General features: G+C 48.0%; 2 protein-coding genes and 1 long non-coding RNA gene across 3 annotated transcripts in view; 1 reads left to right on the forward strand and 2 right to left on the reverse strand.

Annotated features, from left to right (window-relative positions):
* LOC122733672 (transmembrane 9 superfamily member 2-like) overlaps window positions 1-1,373 on the forward strand; it is an 86,705-nt gene extending 85,332 nt beyond the window's left edge. Inside the window, exon 17 of the mRNA XM_043974273.1 lies at window positions 772-1,373. Within this exon, the coding sequence (XP_043830208.1) occupies window positions 772-839 (68 nt within the window). The 3' untranslated portion in view covers window positions 840-1,373. The remainder of the gene's footprint in view (window positions 1-771) is intronic.
* A 9,404-nt stretch (window positions 1,374-10,777) lies between these two features.
* GPR101 (G protein-coupled receptor 101) lies at window positions 10,778-12,568 on the reverse strand (the record flags this gene model as incomplete). Its single annotated transcript, XM_043974647.1, has 1 exon — window positions 10,778-12,568. A coding segment is annotated over one exon (1,146 nt), but the record flags the coding sequence as incomplete, so codon positions are not given.
* Window positions 12,569-12,579: 11 nt separating this feature from the next.
* LOC122733354 lies at window positions 12,580-17,628 on the reverse strand. The gene is made up of 4 exons (XR_006353819.1): window positions 17,306-17,628; window positions 14,527-14,664; window positions 13,715-13,836; window positions 12,580-12,851 (listed from the first exon to the last, which is right to left on the reverse strand). It is a non-coding gene; the product is annotated as an uncharacterized LOC122733354 (long non-coding RNA).
* Window positions 17,629-19,634: the final 2,006 nt, after the last annotated feature.

Here is a 19,634-nt window from a genome sequence, read left to right on the forward strand (position 1 = left end):
CCCAGTTCCTTAATTAAAGAGGGTAGCATCCTAATTAAAGAGGGTAGTGTCCGTCTGAAACCAGGAACTTGTTATTCAGGGGTTAAATGGGAGATGCAAAAGTGATCATTTCTGACTTCTTCAATAAGAGATCTTTTTCTGATGAGAGGCAGCTGGACCTCAGTGAAGTGAAATCCTGCTTCTGCCTTGTGCTAGCTGGGCAAGTCACTCACACCTACCTCTGGAGAACTAGGCAACTCAAAGATCTGTGTTACAGGATGGGGTTTACCTCCATGGAGGGGTGCTGGAGCACTTCAGAGAATCTCCATTGTCAGTCTGTTTTAGTTAATGGCTCAGGATTTTGCTATCTTATAGAATAACAACAACAACAATAACAATAATAGCTATCATTTATATAGCACCTAAGATTTGCAAAGCACTTAAGTAATAATAATAGCTAACATTTATATAGTGCTTACTATGTGCCAGACACTGTGTTAGGCACATTTGATTCTCACAACAACCCCATTTTATAGAGGAGGAAACAAAAGTGAAGTGACTTACCCAAGGTCACACAGTAAATAAGTACCTGAGACTGGATTTCCACTCAGGTCTGCCAGATTCCCAACCCAGAGCTCTATCCCCAGTGTACCACTCTTTGGATTTCCTAAGTCATGAGCTTTTGGGGCATCGGCAGCCCTCTTAGAAATTGCCATGTTTTATGTTTTCAAAAAACCATCCGTGATTTGTAAGAATTGCTAGTTAACCAAGATATTTTTCATCTCATTTCAGGGACCATTGGATTTTTTGCCTGCTTCTGGTTTGTTAGCAAGATTTACAGTGTCCTGAAGGTGGATTGAAAAGTCACTGAGAGATCTTTCCGATCGTCCTTGCTGTCGACATCTTAAAGAAATGTTAACTGTTTTGTGAGGAAACCTTATTTTGAGACATCAGAGATGAATAGTTTATGTGGCATAAAACACCACTCTTACGGGGGAAAATGCCTTTGGGGAATGCAGGTTTATACTTGTTATTTTCTTGAAACAATTTTCCACTGAAGGGGTTTAATTTAAAACCGTAGAAGTGACTGAAAGTCAGTTTCTTTCTAAACTAACATGAGGCCACTGGTGTTCTATGTTTCACTGGTTTCCCCCTCTTCCCAATGCTCAGCACCCCCCACACTTGCCCCTCACCCCAACCCCTTTTGTTCAGCTCGAATGGCTACTCCATCAGAATGATGAGCTAGTGATCCTTGTGTCAAATGTGAATTTTTCTAACTCAGAAATTGAGCATGCCTTTTCCCTCAGCCCTTTATAGCTTGGAGATTCCATTTGTTTAGTAAGGTGTTAGCACTGATGAAATAGCAAACACTGGTGTCTTTGTCATTCAATAAAACTGCATACCTCTAGCCTCGGGGCCTGGCCTGTGTTTGTCTTTGGTTACTGGTCACTCTTCTCATGGATTTGGAGAAGCTATAGGTTTAGCTGGGGTAAGTAACAGGGAATGAGTGGACTTGCTTATATTGTCCTTAATCAGGACACTTGGCTGTTTCCCCCCACCCCCACCCCATCAAAAGATTGGGGTCACTGCTTTCAAGACGGTCCTCAACGTGTTAATAGCTGTGCCTTTCATGGTGGTTCAAAACAAATTCCGTTGTGCCTTTTCCTAAATAATACTTTTACAGTCAGTCTTGGTTTATTTTTTAGGCCTTGGGGGAACGCTCATAGGTACATAGGCATCCCTCTAAAGGTAGAATCCTAGATATCTAAGGAAACAGAATGGGCTTATTTCTCAAGTCGTAGTGAGTTCCCCATGATGAGAGGCCTTTATCTGGAGGATGAACGACCCTTTTCAGGAATGTGGCAGGGATTTCATGCTTCAGGGTAGCCTGTTATAGATTCTAGGTTAGCCTATATAATGCCTAACATCCTTTCCAACTCTTTAAGTGGATACAAAACTTGGAGCCACCAACCTAATTCCAGATATTTGGACATCCTATTAGACAGGTACAGCAGAAAGCTGACTGAGGCCCTCCCAACCTCGTGCTTATCTTCTGTAATGACTTCTTGCTCTCATAGGGGGTTTTGGGGGTCACTGACTGTCTACTTTAGCAGAAAAAGTCCCTTGGTGTACTATTCCCCTTCCATTTTCCTACCTCCCAGCTCGTGGGCCTTTCCCTTCTGAGCCCTCTGAAAGCCAAGAAGATGTGAATGGGGATAGGGGTGCTGGGGGTGGGGTGGATTGGCTGGAGCTGATATGGCCCATGATGTTGGACACTTGCTAGTTCTCAGCTAGACTCATTAGAGTGAGGTGTTCCAGCTGGGAGAGAGAGAGGGAGGGAGGGAGGACTTGATCCCAAGAGTTGCCCTCCTGATTGAATCACAAGAGGGTTCAGAGCACCCTTATTTGAGGAATTTTCCTTTACTAACCCCCTCTCAAGCGATGCTGATCAGGCATGCCCATTATGTAAGTGTGGTATATGTTGTGCATCTGTTTTTCAAATACAGTCAAAATGAAAGTCTCAGCCACTTCCAATTCAGATGTGAAATTAGACTTTATTGAGTTTACAGAAGAAAACAGCAAAGATAGTGTAATAGTATATTTAAAGACATAAGCATTACTTAATCTACTTTAAATACATTCTTCAAGCAGGATTCCATTCTCTGTCCAAGAAAAGTGTGCTGAAAACCTTTTATAAATGACTCAATTAAAGCAAGCCTACTGCTCTTTGACAGAGTACCCCTGCCTACTGGGCCAACTTAGCTAGGCAAAAAACGGCAAAATGGGCAGCATGGCATAGTGAAAAACACTCTGGATTTGGCCTCGGTTCATGCCCTGTCCCGTGGCTAACCTAGTGCTCAAGAAATGTGAGTTGCTATTATGTAAGAAGGTGATTTGGGTGTGAAGGGATTTTTTCTAGTGGAGGGAAGAAAGGAAGGACTGCCCAATTTGTGCCGTTAAAGATACACTGTGCCTTTGGGAGCTCTGTCCCGAGTTGGACTGAATTTTGTGAAAAGGCACTTCTATTACAAACATATTTTAACATCTTTAAAAATTACAAAAAAAAAAAAAAGGAAATGAAAAATCCACATAGTAAAGAGCATAAACGTCTGTTATTTTCTGGCTCAGAGAGCCTCATGTGGAATTTGGTTCTGAACCCAGGATTTTAAATTGAGGAGGACTCAATGGAGATAGAAGTCATTTTTTTCTTTTAAACCTAGCAGTAGCAGAAATCATCGAATTCTCTTTTTTTTTCTTGTGTGATGCAAGTGATCTAGAGGCCGGCCATGCCCACCCTCAATCGCAGGACCTCCCCGTTCACCTCACATTATGCCTCTGTGTGTGTGTGTGTGGGGGTTTTGGTGTGTGTGTGTTTTAATAGTCTAGAGAAATTGAGGTGCGAACGGTCAGTGCAGGGCTGGGCCAGAGGGCTTGTGGTAGGACTTGGGGTAGGAAGAAGAAGGGCAGAGTCAAACAACTTGTGTAGTTTTTCAGGGGACAAGTTTAAGAAAGTGAATTCCTAGGGAATTTGTTGATTTGTCATGCCCAATTGTTTCCAGGATTCCGAAATCTAGGCTTGACTGGACAAGCTTTACTTTGGACACATCTCAGTGCTGGTCAAGTGCTAGATGGACAGATGTTGAGTGGGCCTAGGCAGTGCCAAGTTGTCTCCTGTTCAGGTACCCCCAAGAGGCCCTTCCCAGGAGGGAAAGATTGGACTTGGCTGTCCATTTTTTGTTGTGCAGTCAATGGGAGAGGGATGGTGGGTGACAGGTGCCCATTGTGCTGTGGACAATGCCGGCTAGGCCTTCAACCGACAGTTAGCTCATGTTGATAACCAGTTGTCTTAGAATAGGGTTTCGACTCCATATTTGGCCAGTAGTTTCAAAATAAACATTGGAGCTAGCCTTCAGATGACACTGGCCTCTCAGCCATACTTGAAACCCCTTGTACTCTCTTCTGTACACATCTTTAAAGAAACAACTGAGCTGTTCTACTCCAGAAATTGAGAAATGATTGACCCCCTCATCCTTCAAGAGCTCTCCTAGCACGATGTGTATATACGTTGTCCATCATAGGAAAGCAACTAGCTACACGGACACAAATTCTAATATTTAGCACCTTCATTGTCAAAGAACATTTATAATAGTAACAATATAATAGATAGTAATAGGAATAATAACAGTAATAATAATTCACATTTATATAGTGTTAAGGTTTGCAAAGCGCGCTATATACATTAGCTAGCTTGGGCTTCACAAACACCCCTGGGAAGGAGGTGCTAGAGGTGGTACACAGGAGGAAACAGGCTCAAAAGCAGAGCAGCTACGTGCTTAAGGATATATAGCTAGCAAGTGATGTAAGTGATATTGGGAAGCAGGATTTGAACCCAGGTTTTGCCTCCGAGTCTGCCATCCTCCTGTAAACAGTAAAGCCCCTATGATAAGCCATCTTGTTGGCTTCAACCTTCTAGAATGAGAGATATTTAGTAGTCAATGGACTGAGCAAACCTTTAGTGACTTTAGAAGTTATCCGATTTCCTGGGGTAGAGTCTCCCCATGACCCCGTGATTCTAAAAGGTGGCAGGGACTGGGGGTGGGGGGGGGAGGGAGGTCTGTCTCCAGTGATTTGGAAGGCCAGTGCTTTGATAAACCCATCAGAACAGAACAGGTAAGCAGCCCTGAGTTCCGGAGCACCACCTGCCTACCCACTGCTCAGGCCCAGGCTTGAATGGGAACTGGCCCAAAGTGGAGGGGGCTGTTGGAGCCAGTGTTTAGCTCCCTCCTCCCCCACCTCAGCTCCTCCAAGCCTTTGCTCAAATAAAGAAGAAAACACGTTTTTCTGGAATATTCCCTCAGCAGCAGGGCTGCTATTTCAAAGCAGAAAAAAACCAAAACCAAACCCAACAACCTAAGTATGAGGGGAAATCTTTCTTGATATTTGTGCTTTTTTTTTTGGGGGGGGGAGCTACTGAGCCTTAACTATAGTGGTATAAATGCCATCTTTACTTCATGCTAAGAATCGCTGAGAATGTTGCCTTTTGTCCCACTAATCACTATAATGTTTCTACCCCAGGTGGTGGAGCAATCGAAACATTGCCCAGAGATTTTTGGCAGAGACAAATTATTGAATTATAAGGATCAGAAAGCTGGAAAGATTGTAGCTAGCATCTTATACAACCCCCTTATCTCACAGATGAGGAAACTGAGGCCCAGGGAAGAGAAATGACCTGCCCAAAGTCACAGAGGTGACCTTAGGAGAGGCAAGATTGGAACCCAGAGCCTTGGACTCCAAACCTAGCACTGGAAAAAGAGAGTTAGTCCAATCATTCAAATAAATATCTTGGTCATCTAGAGATGACTTTTATAATTGTAGAGACAGCATTTTCAGATAAACTAAGGGAGCAGAACTCAGTTTGTACCCTTGTAAGCCAATCTTTGGCCAAAAAGGTGGTCTGATTTCATTTGGGGTTGGGGAGATGGGGAGAGTTAGAGCCTCTAAGGCCTATCACAGCAGGATTTGAACAGGACCCAAAGAGAATCCAGCCAGCTACACTAAATGCATCACACACATCTGGACTGAAGCATCATTTTAGGTTGAGCAAAGGCAAATAGTTTCAGTTCACTGCCCTTCTCTCTGAGTCTCAGTTTTCCCAGTCGCTAAAATGGGTATAATACTTCTATTAGGGGCCTCATGCTTGTGGTGAAGAGACTGCTTTGTAAGCCCCTGGATGCCATAGAATTATTATTATTATTATTATTCTCAGAATTTGATGAAAAGAACCATAATTCACTCTCTCAAACTCCTAAGCCATGCCTACCCTCCCCCTGCCACCTCTATAGATGGCCAGATATGTATGCAAAATTGCCCTTTTTTTCTGGCAACCTGGACACGTAGGTTGCTGAGAAGCCCTCTACCTTCCCAACTCTGGCTCCCCCTTGGCCTTTGTATATGCTACCTATCCTGCTGTTCCACCTCCCAGACTGCACTCACTTAATTGCCTTCACATTTCCTCCTCCTTCCTCCCTTCTCCTTTCTCACTTACTGGAAAGGTCATGGGCTTTCAGGTATTTGCAGATCTGTCAGTTTGAGGGTAGCTCCTTCAGCTCCTGGGTCCCTTGGGGAAGCGTCTCACCCTTGGGGGTGAACCTCAGCTGGTCCTGGGTTCAGGGAAAGGGAGGGCAGGCAGGTGATGTTTGGGAAGGCAAGTCGCCAATAAGGATGACCAAAGAGGCAAAAAAGCACCAGCCACTGCTATTACAGGGATAGGGAAGAAAAGGAAACCTGGGGGTTCTAAGAGCCCCAACATAGCTCCCCTCATCACTCTAAGTGGGGACACGACTGTTTTTCTAAGCTTTTTCAAATAGCATGTGCGTCAAAGCGGCTCATACCCAGGCAAACTAGAAGCTCTACTATTAGTTATTAAATACAGAATCCTAAATAAAATAGTTTTAACATCTATTCTACTTCCTATATTTGGAACTAATGAGATGCTTAAATGTCCTAAGAGGCCAAAATATGAAGCCTTAAAAAAGTTATTCTATAGACTCACAAAAGCCTTAAACAAAAAAGAAAGGCGTTGGATAGACTCACAAAAGCCTTTAAAAAAAATAAAAGAAAGTCATTATAGAGCCTCACAAAAGCTTGAAAAAATAGAAAGCCATCAGACAGCCTCAAAGAATCAGGAGGCTTGGAAGGGGCCTCAGAGGCCAGCGATTCCCACTCATTCCGCATGAAAATCCCCTCGATGGGCGGGGGGTGGCTAGCCTTGGCCAAAGCCCTCCAGGAAAGGGGAGCTCACTACCTCCCGAGGTAAGCCAGTCTGCTTTGGGGCAGCTCTGTCAGGAAAATCTCCCTGACATCAAATGGAAATCTACCTCTTTGCAGTTACTGTCCAATGCTTCTAGTACCCCGGGGTGTGTGGGGGGGCAAGTAGACTGCGTCTAAGCCCTCCACATGACAGCCATATTGTGGGGAGCACACCCCCTTCACCCAAATCTTAACTTCTCCAAGGTAAACATCCTTCAACCAATCTTCCGATGATAGAAAATCAAAAGACATATAGCATCATGGATTGAGGGTTGGAAGAGATCTGAGAAGCCATCTAGTCCAACCCCCTCATTTTACAGATGAGGAAACTGAGGCCTACCGAGGTACAGTGACTTGCCCAAGGTCACACAGCTAGTAAATTGGCAGAGCCTGTATTTCAATCTGGGTCCCCAGCCCTCCAGATTCAGAACTCTTCCATTATACTAGCTGCCCCGTGAAAGCCTGGGAGGCTAAGCTAACTTTTTTTGTGCTCACCTATTTTCAAATGACAGAATATTGTGTGCAGAAAAACTTCCTAATGTTGTTAGTGATTTTATTGGATCTAGCACATAATTGTTCTGTAATAAAAAAATGGCAGCAAAGCTGAATCTTATCAGATCTGAGGTCCTTTTTCTTCGCTTCTCACATGAAAAAGGTCTCTGCTTCAACCAAAAGATCTGTGATGTACATCTTTCCCATAATTAAAAATTATATTTACCAAAAGAATGAAAACTGAATAAGACTATGGGGAAAAAGGCATGTTAAAATTAAATCACTGGATTTCCACACCAGCTGAGAATGTCAGGTGCATTGTTAAATGGACCCAAAAGGGTAGATGGGTTGGAAATATGGTTTTGAATTGAGGGTGGTGTGGAAAAGCAAGATGAGCAGTGTGGCTTAATGGGTAGAGAGGGTCAGCCTTGAAATCAGAAATGCCTCTGACATATACTGGTTGTATGATGGGGGCAGGGGGATGGAAAGAGAGAGGTGGGAGAGCAAAAGAAAGAGAAGGGGCAGAGAAGAGAGAGAGAAGGGGGAGAGAGAGAAGCAGGTGAGAGGAGGGGGAGAGAGAAAGAGGCAGGGGAGAGAGAAGAGGAGAGAGGAGGGGGAGAGAGAGAGGAGGGGAGAGAGGAGGGGGACAGAGAAAGGCAGAGGAGAGAGGAGCAGGAGAGAGGAGGGGGAAAGAAAGAGGCGGGGGAGAGAGAAAGGCAGGGGAGAGAGAAAAGGGGGGAGAGGAGGGGGAGAGAGAAGAGGGGGAGAAAGGGGAGAGGAGGGGGAGAGAGAAAGGCAGGAAAAGAGAGAGGAGGGGAAGAAAGAGGAAGGGAGAGAGAAAGGCAGGGGAGAGAGAAAAGGGGGGAGAGGAGGGGGAGAGAGAAGAGGGGGAGAAAGGGGAGAGGAGGGGGACAGAGAAAGGCAGGAGAAGAGAGAGGAGGGGAAGAGAGAGGAGGGGAGAGAAAATGGCAGGGGATAGAAAGGAGGGGAGAGAGGGGAAGGAGAGAGAAAATGGCAGGGGAGATGAGAGAAGAAGGGGACAGAAAAAATCAGGAGAGGGAGAGAAGGGGGAGAGAAAGAGGCAAAGGTAAGAGAGAGAAGGTGAGGCAGAAAGGAGGCAGGCAAAGCATTTTTCTGAAATGGTTTTTGGCAGTTGAGTTTTTAAAATAACAAGTGGTTCGATTTCAACAAATGCCTTAAGAATGTGATTAAAATACAATCTACCTAACTGCGTATTCTCTAGCCAAAAGACAGTCGATCTAGAACAGCTTCCAATACCATAAACAGCTCCAAATCACAGAATCCCTATCTTGGGTTGGATGGGACCTCCCAGGTTATCCAGTCCAACCCCCCCATTTTACAGATGAGGAAACTGGGGCTTCAGAAAACTTGAGTGACTTGCCCAAGGTCACACCGCTCCAAAGAGGAGAAGCTGAGATTTGAGCCCAAATCCCGCCCTTTTCTCCTCTGATCAAAAGGTGGGTCATTGGGTGGGACCATTTGTTTCCTCAGCTACCTTCTGGGGACAGGCAGCTTGAGGAACAAGATGGCTACACATTAGCAACCAAAGCAGCCATACAGCACCTTTCCTTGCTGTTTAGCTTCAGAAAGCCAAGAGGAAACTTCAGTCTCTCCCTGGCCCTGTCTGTATGATCACAGATCCCGAGTTCCCCTAGCTTTCCTGGACAGATCCATCCCACATCCTCAGGTCCAGCTAGCTAAATGCCACTTCCTTCTTTCCCTCCAGATGCTGACCACTGGCAAAGTGCCCCTCCAGCTGTTCACAGCCCAGCTCCAGGGCTGTTTACCTCTTTCCCCAGAGGAGCTCCTGTCAGAATCAGTGAGGAGGAATGGATACAGGGCTATGCAAATGATTGAGAACATAGCCAGTGGAGGTCTAATATCAATAAAGCATGAGTTCTAATGAGATATGGGAATTCCGTAAGGATGGGGCTGGAGGTTGGCAATATTGCCCTATTTTGTGGCCACTAAATTGACCATAATCTTCCAGTCGAATTGTCGTGATTTGTCTTTGTCTCCCCCTCCCCCAATTTGATTCGCTTTGGCATGGTCATTGGGGAACCCAGATGATCAGGTTGACCTTTTGGGGGCCACTTGACCTCAGAGAGATCAGACCTCTGTGATCGGAACTAGGGACAGTGATGCGCAGACTTGGCCAAAAGGTTTCCCACCCCTGCTGTATGTAACACAACCTTCTCCTTTATTAACCCAAGGCAAAATCAAGATTTTTGTCAAGGTTTCCCCAAAGCTCTCTCCTTTTCTAACAGAAATGTCCAGGCTAATTTTGACTGGAAAGGTCTGATTTCCAGCTTGAGATGGGAGCAGAACATCATGGGGCAGTAAACATCCGCCCACTTGCTCCCTCTCTGGCAAACGAGCAGAACAAGGCCAGGTAACAGTCATTCTGGTTGAAGCAGGCTTGATATGGCATCATCTAGAAACCAATTCCCATCTTTTGGTTGCTTTCCTGTGTATTAGTGTCCCCACCCACCCACCCAAACTGCTCCAGATGTGGTTTGACAGAGGGGCAGAGGACGAGAGTGCAATGACTCTTCAAGTCCTGAACATGGCCCCTAAGGTAATTCGTTGTCTCATGTGGAGCTTAGAGTTCCCACTAAAATCCCCATGTCTTTGCCCCAAGAACTGTTGGTTAGCCTCCCCTACCCTCTTGGACTCATAGGTGACTTTTCCAGGTGTCAGCTTTGCTAGAAATCTCGAATCCGGTTCCCCAGATTGGATTCTGACCCATCTTTTGGGCTTTTTATCGCCTGACTTTGCTATACAACATGTTGGTTCCCAGAGTTCGGTGCCAGCTGCAAATTTGCTAAGCATACCATCTATGTGGTGCTATAACATTAGTTACTCACCAGGGAATGTCATACTTTCCCCTCCGATGTCATTTCAGACTTCCTCCTCTCTCTCTCTCTCCCTTACCTGCTGGGAGCTTGGAGGCTATTAGGAACTCTGCGGGAGGAAGAAGACAGCTGGGGATGCATGGAAGAGGCCTGGGCGGTCCCTTTGTGGCCAGTGGGCTCCTTACAGTTTGTTTCCCAGTGCTGCCCAGAACTTTCCCTCTCTCAGTTCAGATTTGTGACTGTGCCGGAATCACACCTGTCACGTTTCCTAATGAGAGTCTCATCACTCTGGTGGGCAGTGAACACAGCACAGGACTTTTGCCCTATCTTCCAGTTCCCATCAAGGGCTGTCTTAGCTGAAGTGCCTGTTTTTGGAAACAAAAGGGACCGCCAGAGAAGATTTAACTTAGCCATATTTGACCATTTAGGTTTGGGGCCTCTCGGTCCACTCATGAGGGGCAAAGGGAGAAACACTGAAAGTGTTGCCCTCTCTGACCTCATTCAAATAGGAAATAGGAGATATCTTTCAATGCAGCCCTTTTAGGGCAAGTCTCCAGATTTCCCTTTTTTTTTTTTTTTTTTTTTTTTTTTTTTTTTTTTTTAGGGCATGGCTTTACGCCTTACCCGTTCCACAAAAACAAGACAACAGCAAATGGGATGTGATGGTGTGCTTCCCTCCCTCCCCCTGTTCAGTGGACAAGCTTTGTCCACTCTTTCTGATGCTGCCAGAGCCTCACGGGATCTTCCTGGGATTCCATCCTCACGCTGAGCCTCTGGTCATGACGCAGTGGCCTTCTTCCATGGTGGGCCCATGTGGCCCATTTCAAAAGCTCTGGAAAGGAAAGTTCACCTGGACTGATGAGTAAGTTTACCTATCTTTCATCTGGCAGGTAATTGTCAGGGGCCTACTGTGGTCCTGGTTACTAGAAGTCCTTGTGTTCTCTCCCAGGTGCTCCTAGGGGAACCCAGGCTGACACAATGTAACTGCAGGAGTAGGCCCAAATGCTGAGCACAGTTCTGAGATGGAGAGTCAGTCTATGAGGAGCTATCTCTAATAATTTGGTGTTTAAATATCTTGGGGGGGGGTGAAAGTTGGAGGAGTTGGGGAGGGGGGGGACAAAGTCCTGCTCAGAGTCCCAAAGTTCTTGGCTCACAGCATCAAGTCCCCCCGGGGCCTCCTCCATTCTTAATCAACTAATTTACTTTACAGAGGTAATGAACTGTTCGGAATTGTCTTTGCCTGGGCCGCGGTGATGGCTGCCCATCTAGGATTTCCAGGCCGAGGTCAGGGAGAAGTGCGAAGGCAAAGTCCTGGTCTCGGTCATGGTCATGGTCATGGGGAAGTTGTTGTCGGTGCTGGAGTTCCGGCGCCGGAGTGGCCGTCTGCAGAAGAGGCCGAGCAAGGCCATGGTGAGCTCCTTCTTGATGCTCTTGTGCATGTACCCGTAGGTGTAAGGGTGGAGGCAGCACTGCATGAAGAAGAGCAGGAAGATGCACGAGTTGACCCACGGAGGGGCCACTCCCACCCCGGCAGAGACGGCAGCCAGCAGGCAGTAAGGGCCGATGCACACGGTGAAGGAGGCGATGATGACGAAGATCACTCGGGCAGCCTTGCAGTGGTAGGGCTTGGGCTTGGTCCGGCGCTTCCGGGGGCTGTTCTGGAACAGGCGAGGGGTGGGCACGATGGCATCGCCATCCTCCTCCTCCTCTTCCTCACTCGGCTCTTCTACAGCAATGCTGATGTCCTGCATCGGTTCCCCCAGGCTCCGGGGCCGCATGGGATGCACTAGGGCATTCTGCCTTCGGGCTGCTCGGAACACCATCCCATAGCATCCCACCAGGATGGCCGCCGGACACAGGAAGGACAGCAGGATATTCATGGCGGTGTAAGAGGGGCTTGCGCTCCAGAGGACCATGCACAGAGAGCTATCCTTGTCGAAGATGATCTCCCCCCAGCCCATGGCCGGTGGGACGCTCTGAATCAGACTGAAGACCCAAGTGCCCAGGATGAACATGCATCCCCACGAGGTTGTCATCTTGTTGGGATAGGACAGAGGGTAGATGATGGACAGGTACCTGTCGATGGACACCACTATGATCGTGTTGATCGAGGTGTAGGCGAAGAGGTGCATCAGGGTAACCATGGCCGTGCACAGGCTTTGACTCAGGGGCCAGAAGGAAGGCAGGGAGCCTGCCACTACCCAGGGCATCACCACGGCCGTCTGGAGCAGATCTGAAATGAGCAGGTTGAGGATGAAGCGGTTGGCAACCTGCAGCAGCTGGGGCTTGCGCCGGAACACAAGCAGCAGCAGGGTGTTGCTCAGGAGGGAGACGCAGATGAAGGAAGAGATGAGGGAGATCCGGACGATGCAGTGGAAAAGGCTGAGGAGCGAGTGCCCCTCGCTGCCGCTGTCGCTGCCGCTGCCGCCGCCGCCGCCGCCGCCGCCGCCGCTGCTGTCGCCGCCGCCGCTGCCGTTGCCGCTGCTGATGCAGCCGTGGCCGCTGTCATAACTGCTGTTGCCTGGATCTCCTGGGAGATGAGTGGAATTAGCGACTTCCTGGGACAGAGACATGGTTCCCAACTCTTCCTCGTCTCACGTGACTCTTCTGAGTTTTTGTCCGATGGAGCGTGATGCGGCCGGTGACGGTCAGATGCCAGAGGAGGCCTTTTCCACGTCCGTTTTCATCTAGGGTCTGAAGGAGAGGTTAATGTTCATTCCACGGGTCTAGACAAATGTGTGGGAAGAGTTAGCCATGCATGAGAAATAGCCTTTACTTCTCTGATCGCCTCCTCTCCCGAGAGGGGACTTCACTGCCGCGAAACCCCTAGACCCGAGACAAACCTCTGAGAGAAATTCAATTGACACTGTGGTTACACCCCAGCAGCCCCCCACCCATGCTCTCTCTACTTAACGTCCTTAACTCGCCTTTTTCTCTTCTGGTACAGTACTGCAGTTTACCATGGAGACCAGCCCTAACTGTAACACTGGCTCACATCGATTTCTTGGTTTCTCATTATAACAGCACCAACTGAAGAATGCAGGGAGAAGACAGGCTGCCAAATGGAGGGGGAAACTGGTAAAAATGAAGAAGTGGCCACTGACAGCTGTGGACCAGCTGTTCTTCCCCTTTGGGGCAATTAGCGGGCTGGGGAGGGGGAGGTACGCACCTCCAGGACCCTGGCCGTGCCCCGCGTGGCGGGGCGGGACCCTGTAGTGGGGGTAAAAAGGCTAAGTGGGAAAAAAGGGGAAAAACCCATCAGGTACCCCCTAAAATGTTCCCAGTCACATCACGGAGTGGAATAAGAGTTCGCAAACAATATCTACTTCGAGTCCAGCTGCTAAGAGAGGCTAGTCGGGAAAGAGGCAAGTGGTCAATCATAAAAGAGGCGACTAGTTCCCGTTAACCCTTTGAAGTCCCCCGCGGCAGGCTCTCCGCGGAAATGTGGCTTTCCCGTGTAACTGACGCTAGCAGCCCTCACCCTCCCTCAGCGTGCACTAACGATCGCCAGAACAAAATCCCCCCCCCCCACCGTGAATTAATAGACATGGGAATACCTGTTGATGCCCCGCTGTTCGACCGCCTCAGCTCTGCACGCTGGGGAAAGGGCGAGCGAGCGACGACCCCTCGTTCTGTGTCCTCCTCACTTAGCCCACGAGCGTTTCAGTTGGGCTCCAGGCTGCGAGAGAAAATCCTGTCACGTCCTCTCTCGGTAGCAAGCAGCTTCCTTGGGGTGTGCGGATCTGCTTTGCTACCGGGGAGATGCGCGTAGCGACCGAGGGGGCTGAGCCGCCGGGCGATTGATCGGCCGGCCGGCCCGCTCTCGGGGCAAATGCCAGCCGCCTTCCGAGGCGGGAAGGTAGCCTCTGCTGTCGGCTCGCTCTCGCCGATCCCGGAGCCTGGCTCGGGGAGACGCGGCTCCCGCGGCTGCCCAGGCTTTCTGCGGGAGCCGATGCTTCAATGGGAGGTAGCCTCGGCTCTAGCCCACGGTGGCAGTGACAAGATTTGGGTCCTGGCAGTTAAACCCATGATGTCAGTGCGGGGAATGACCTACCAGGATTCGGGTCCTGAGCAGGGGGAAGAGGGAGTTAGGAGGGTCTTCTCCGGCTTTACGTGCAGGAAAGATGTCCTTTTACAGAGCGGGGCTTGGGGAGATTTTCCCGTCTTTCCCCCCTGCCACCCGGAGAGACCAATTGTGACAGACACGGGAAGCTGGCTCGTAAGGGACAATCCCTGCCTACGTTTAGAATCCTACCTCTGCCACTGACTACCTAAGTGACCTTGAGCGAGTCATCCCCCCCTCGCCCCCCCTCCCCCTCTCCCCCTCCCCCCGCTACCTGTGCGATTTTCAGCAAGTCACTTTACTCACTTCTCCCGGAGATCAGTGGGCACCGGCTCCCCGGGCGACCTCAAGCTGGCGTCTATCCCGGCTTCTCCTCCCCGGCTCTCAGGGGGTCCCCGCCGCCGCAGCCGCGAGACGACGAGGGGCTCCGAGGTCCCTTGCAGCCTGAAAGCCGATGATGAAAAGAAGGCAGCCGTTGTTTGGAGCGCAGTTTCCAGGATGTTTTACAGTCATTTTCTCATTCGAACCTCACAATAGCCTTTCCAGGGAGGGACCGCAGACCCCGTTTTGTACTGCAAGGGAACTGCAGCTCAGAGGGGGACACTGGCCGGTGGTCACACAGCAAGAGAGGGGCAGAGGCAGATTTAAATTCGAGTCTCTCCTGACTTGAAACCTTATGCTGAAAAAACTCCCGGCTTTAGGGCTGCAAGACACCTCAGAGACCATCTATTTGGAAAAGCCCCCACTTTACAGGGAAGGAAACTGAGGCCCAAGGAGGTGAAGGGGCTTATCCAAGGTCACACAAGTAATAAGGAACAGGGGCAGATTTAAATGCAAGTTTCTCTTGACTTGAAATCTTACTTTGATAAGACTCCCAGGTTTAGGGCTGGAAGGCATCTCAGAGACTATCTAGTTGGAAACTCCCCATTTTACAGGGAAGGAAACTGAGGCCCAAAGAGGTGAGGGGGCTTATCCAAGTTCACACAAGTAATAAGGGGCAGAAGCAGATTTAAATGCAAGTCTCTCTTGACTTGAGATCTTATGTTGATAAGACTCCCAGGTTTAGGGCTGCAAGACACCTCAGAGACCATCTAGTTGGAAACCCCCCATTTTAAGGGGAAGGAAACTGAGGCCCAAAGAGGTGAGGGGGCTTATCCAAGGTCACACAAGTAATAAGGGGGCAGAGGCAGATTTAAATGCAAGTCTCTCTTTTTATTTATTTTATTTTATTTTGTTTTAATTTAATTAAAAATTTTTTTTGCAAGTCTCTCTTGACTTAAAATCTTACGTTGATAAGATTCAGGTTTAGGGCTGGAAGGCATCTCAGAGACCATTTAGTTGGAAACCCCCCATTTTACAGGGAAGGAAACTGAGACCCAAGGAGGTGAGGGGGCTTATCCAAGGTCACACAAGTAATAAGGGGGCAGAAGCAGATTTAAATGCAAGTCTCTCTTTTTATTTTTTATTCTCTTTTTATTTTTATTTTATTTGGCAAGTCTCTCTTGACTTGAAATCTTATGTTGATACAACTCCCAGGTATAGGGCTGGAAGGCATCTCAGAGACCATTTAGTTGGAAACCCCCCATTTTACAGGGAAGGAAACTGAGACCCAAGGAGGTGAGGGGGCTTATCCAAGGTCACACAGGTAATAAGGGGCAGAAGCAGATTTAAATGCAAGTGTCTCTTTTTTATTTTTTATTCTATTTTAATTTAAATTTAATTAAATTTAATTTTTTGCAAGTCTCTCTTGACTTGAAATCTTATGTTGATACAACTCCCAGGTATAGGGCTGGAAGGCATCTCAGAGACCATTTAGTTGGAAACCCCCCATTTTACAGGGAAGGAAACTGAGACCCAAGGAGGTGAGGGGGCTTATCCAAGGTCACACAAGTAATAAGGGGCAGAAACAGATTTAAATGCAAGTCTCTCTTGACTGGAAATCTTATGCTGATAAGACTCAGGTTTAGGGCTGGAAGGCATCTCAGAGACCATCTAATTGAACACACACTCAGATACACATATTTTACAGGGAAGGAAACTGAGACCCAAGGAGGTGAGGGGGCTTATCCAAGGTCACACAAGTAATTAGGGGCAGAGGCTGGATTTGAACCAGGGTCCTCTGCCTCCAGACCGGGGCTCATTCCATTGTACCTCCTTCCATCACTCTAGCCCAGTGATGATCTATTATTATTTACTCATTTCAATCACTCTATTACAGACAATATCCAAATAACATACCGTCTCATACATATTGATTATCAACAATACCACACTCTCTCAAGCATCTATATCTTCTCCCGTATAACAAACCCCTCCACTAGGGCAGAGCCCGATCGATCTCCAACCTGGGAGGGGGGTTTTAAGAGACAGGGAGACAATGCAGTGGAAAGAAACAAACCAACGAACACTGAACCAGGAGCCCGAGAACCTCAATTGAAACCTCAGCTCTACCACTTGCCACCTATATGACCTTGAGCAAGACATTTCCTCTGACTGGACCTCAGTTTCCCCCTCTGTAAAATGAGGGGGTTGCACCACATAGCCTCTGAAGTTCCTTCCAGCTCTAGATCTCTGTTCCTATGAATATACAGCAACACATTAAGCAACTTGGATTTCACCAGTGCACACAAACTCCCTCCACTGAGGCTGATTCCAAGCCATCCACTATTTCTGGTCTCAGAAATTGTCGGCAGCTCAGAGAGGTTAAGAGATTTCTCCGTGGCCACACAGCTAAAAGACCTCAATACTCTGCCTCTCGTTGCAGGTGCTGCCTCTGCAGAAGCAGATTGCAGTCCCTCTTTAACTTAACGGCTGCTTTTTGAGAGACGCCGTGGCCAAAATTGTTAGCGCTTTGGGGCAAGCCAGGTGCCCGAGTCGGATGCCGGATAGCATCCGAAATCTCTTCCAATCCTCCTTTTCCAACCTCATTTCAGATCGCTCCCCTTCACTCCCTGTACACAGAGTCCGAACTGGCCATAGCAGCTGTTCCCCCAAGCCCCGGCGCATTCCCATTGCGACCCCTCATCCCGCTCTCTACCACCACCCAGAACCCGCTCTCCAGACCCCCAATTCGCCGCCTCCTTACCTCTGCCTGTTGAAAGCTGCGCTTCCTTCCCAGCTCAGTTCGAGTTTAACCTCTCTCTCAAAGGCATCTCCGATTCTGTCTGCTTACCCCCCAACTGAAAGTGATAGCTCCCGCCTCCAATTTTCCTGCTCTCAACAAGCAGTGAAGTTCCGGCTCTGTTCTTATAGGCACCCACAGCGGTAACAACAGCAACGACGGCGCCTACGACAACAATAACAACAACAACAACAACAAGAAGAAACACCGTTTGCCCTCCAAGAGCTGGCTGTGAGGAGCGAGGCTCGGATACAATTAGGTTCAGGATATTTGGGGGGGAGGGAGAGAGAGGGAGAGAGAGGGAGAGAGGGAGAGAGAGAGAGAGAGAGAGAGAGAGAGAGAGAGAGAGAGAGAGAGAGAGAGAGAGAGTGAGAGAGTGAGCAGAGCGCTCTGTGAACTAAGGAGATCAGGAAAGGCTTCCTATAGGAGGCGTACCAGATTCTTCCTAGGGTTATCATCACTCAACAATGACTGTGGTCTACTCCCCTCCGCCCTCCCCTGAATTCCTTCTCTAAGACTGAAAGCCCTTTGGCTTTCTCCTTGGCTCATCCCTCCTGACCTTGTATTTGTATTTTATCTATCTAGGTGTCAGTGTGATATATACTGGAATAACTGGGGACTCAGGGAAACAGGTTCTAGATCCGGATCCCACTTTTAGCATTCATTATTTGTCACCTTGGGCAAATCACTTCACCTCTCTTGGCCTCAGTTTCCTCATCTGTAAAATAAAGGCATTGGACTAGAGAGCCTCCTGAGGCTCCTTCCAGCTCTCAAGCTAGGATCTGCTGTGTGACCTATGTGTGACTTCACCTCCCCAGGTCTCAGTTTCCACACCTGTAAAATGAGAGGCTGGAACAAAATGGCCTCTCAAATCCCTTTTAGCTCTAAACTGATGATCTCGTGTGGTACCCTCCCTCTCTCAGTACTATCCTCTGAGAGCAGGGTCAGCCTTTTTTTCACATTTGTATCCCCAGCCCAGACACCAGGAAACTGTGTATGTGTGTGTGTGTGTGTGGGGGGGACTTCTGTGTCATAGGTGCTTAAGACGTGTGTGTCGAATTGATTTGCTGACAACCTTCGGAGAGATGGCAAGTGTCTGGAATTGCCACCAACCCAGGAAAGGGCCTCAGCTTCATAAGATGACTATCCCAGTTGCTGACTTTTCTTTGATGTTCTTTGGTTTCCACAGTCCCTTGAGCTCCTCAGCTAATCGACAAACCTGTTTATTTTTTTCGGTGTATGTTTTTGCAGTTTCTGCTGAGTGGCCCCACTATGCCAATAGGTTCCACTTCATGACTCATTTTATCAAGTAGCAGCAAAACATCTGGTCTGTTGGCCAGCCGAACATCTGGGCTGTTCCTATGGCTCTACCCTCGGCCAGCTTACAATAGTTATTTTCTAAAATATTCTTAGACTGAGAGTCCCCCTAGTAATTCCTTTGTCAACCCACATTTTGAGGGCTAATTGCTGTTATTAACCTCCATGATAATCATCTGTAATAACAATAATTAAGCTATTATTGATAATAGCTTGCTTTTCAGGAGCATTTTAAAAGTTTACAAAGTATTTTTCCTCATTTGAGCTGGGCTCACAGGATCATAGATGAGAGCAAGAAGGGATGCAAAGATCATTACAGGGGTGGCTGGGTGGTGCAGTGGATAAAGCACCAGCCTGGGATCCAGGAGGACCTGAGTTCAAATCCGGCCTCAGACACTTGATACTTACCAGCTGTGTGACCCTGGGTAAGTCACTTAACCGTCATCACCCCCCACCCCCGCCCCGCCAGAAAAAAAAAGAACAGAGATCATCACGGCCATCTCCCTCATTTGACAGAGGAGGAAACTGAGGCACAGAGCTCAATGTCACACAGGCTGTTAACAGGGATTCCAACCCAGATCTTCTCACTCTGCATCCAGCACTCTTCCCCCCCTGTGTCCTCATTGCTTCCTTTATGGAGTCTATTATTTTTCATATTTTGCAAATGAGAAAATGGAGGCTCACAGTAGTCAAATAAATGACTTGCCTATAGTCAGAAATTCAGCAAGTGGTAGAGCTGGAATTCCAGCCCAAGTCTCCCGACTCCAGATCCACTCCCCTTTCCACTTGATAACATTTCCTCCAAGCATGTGCTTAAGCATGTGCCTATGGAAAGAAGAGAAGAGTTGAGGTGGTGGTCTATGGGTATAGAATAGTATATACACAGGCAGGCATAACTAATGTGTTGGTATTGCTGAACTGCTTTTTTTCTCTTTGTAAATCTGTTACAAGGGAAGGTTCTCTGGGTAGGAGAGGG

The sequence above is a fragment of the Dromiciops gliroides genome, chromosome X (assembly GCF_019393635.1).
Source record: "Dromiciops gliroides isolate mDroGli1 chromosome X, mDroGli1.pri, whole genome shotgun sequence".
Taxonomy (NCBI): domain Eukaryota; kingdom Metazoa; phylum Chordata; class Mammalia; order Microbiotheria; family Microbiotheriidae; genus Dromiciops; species Dromiciops gliroides.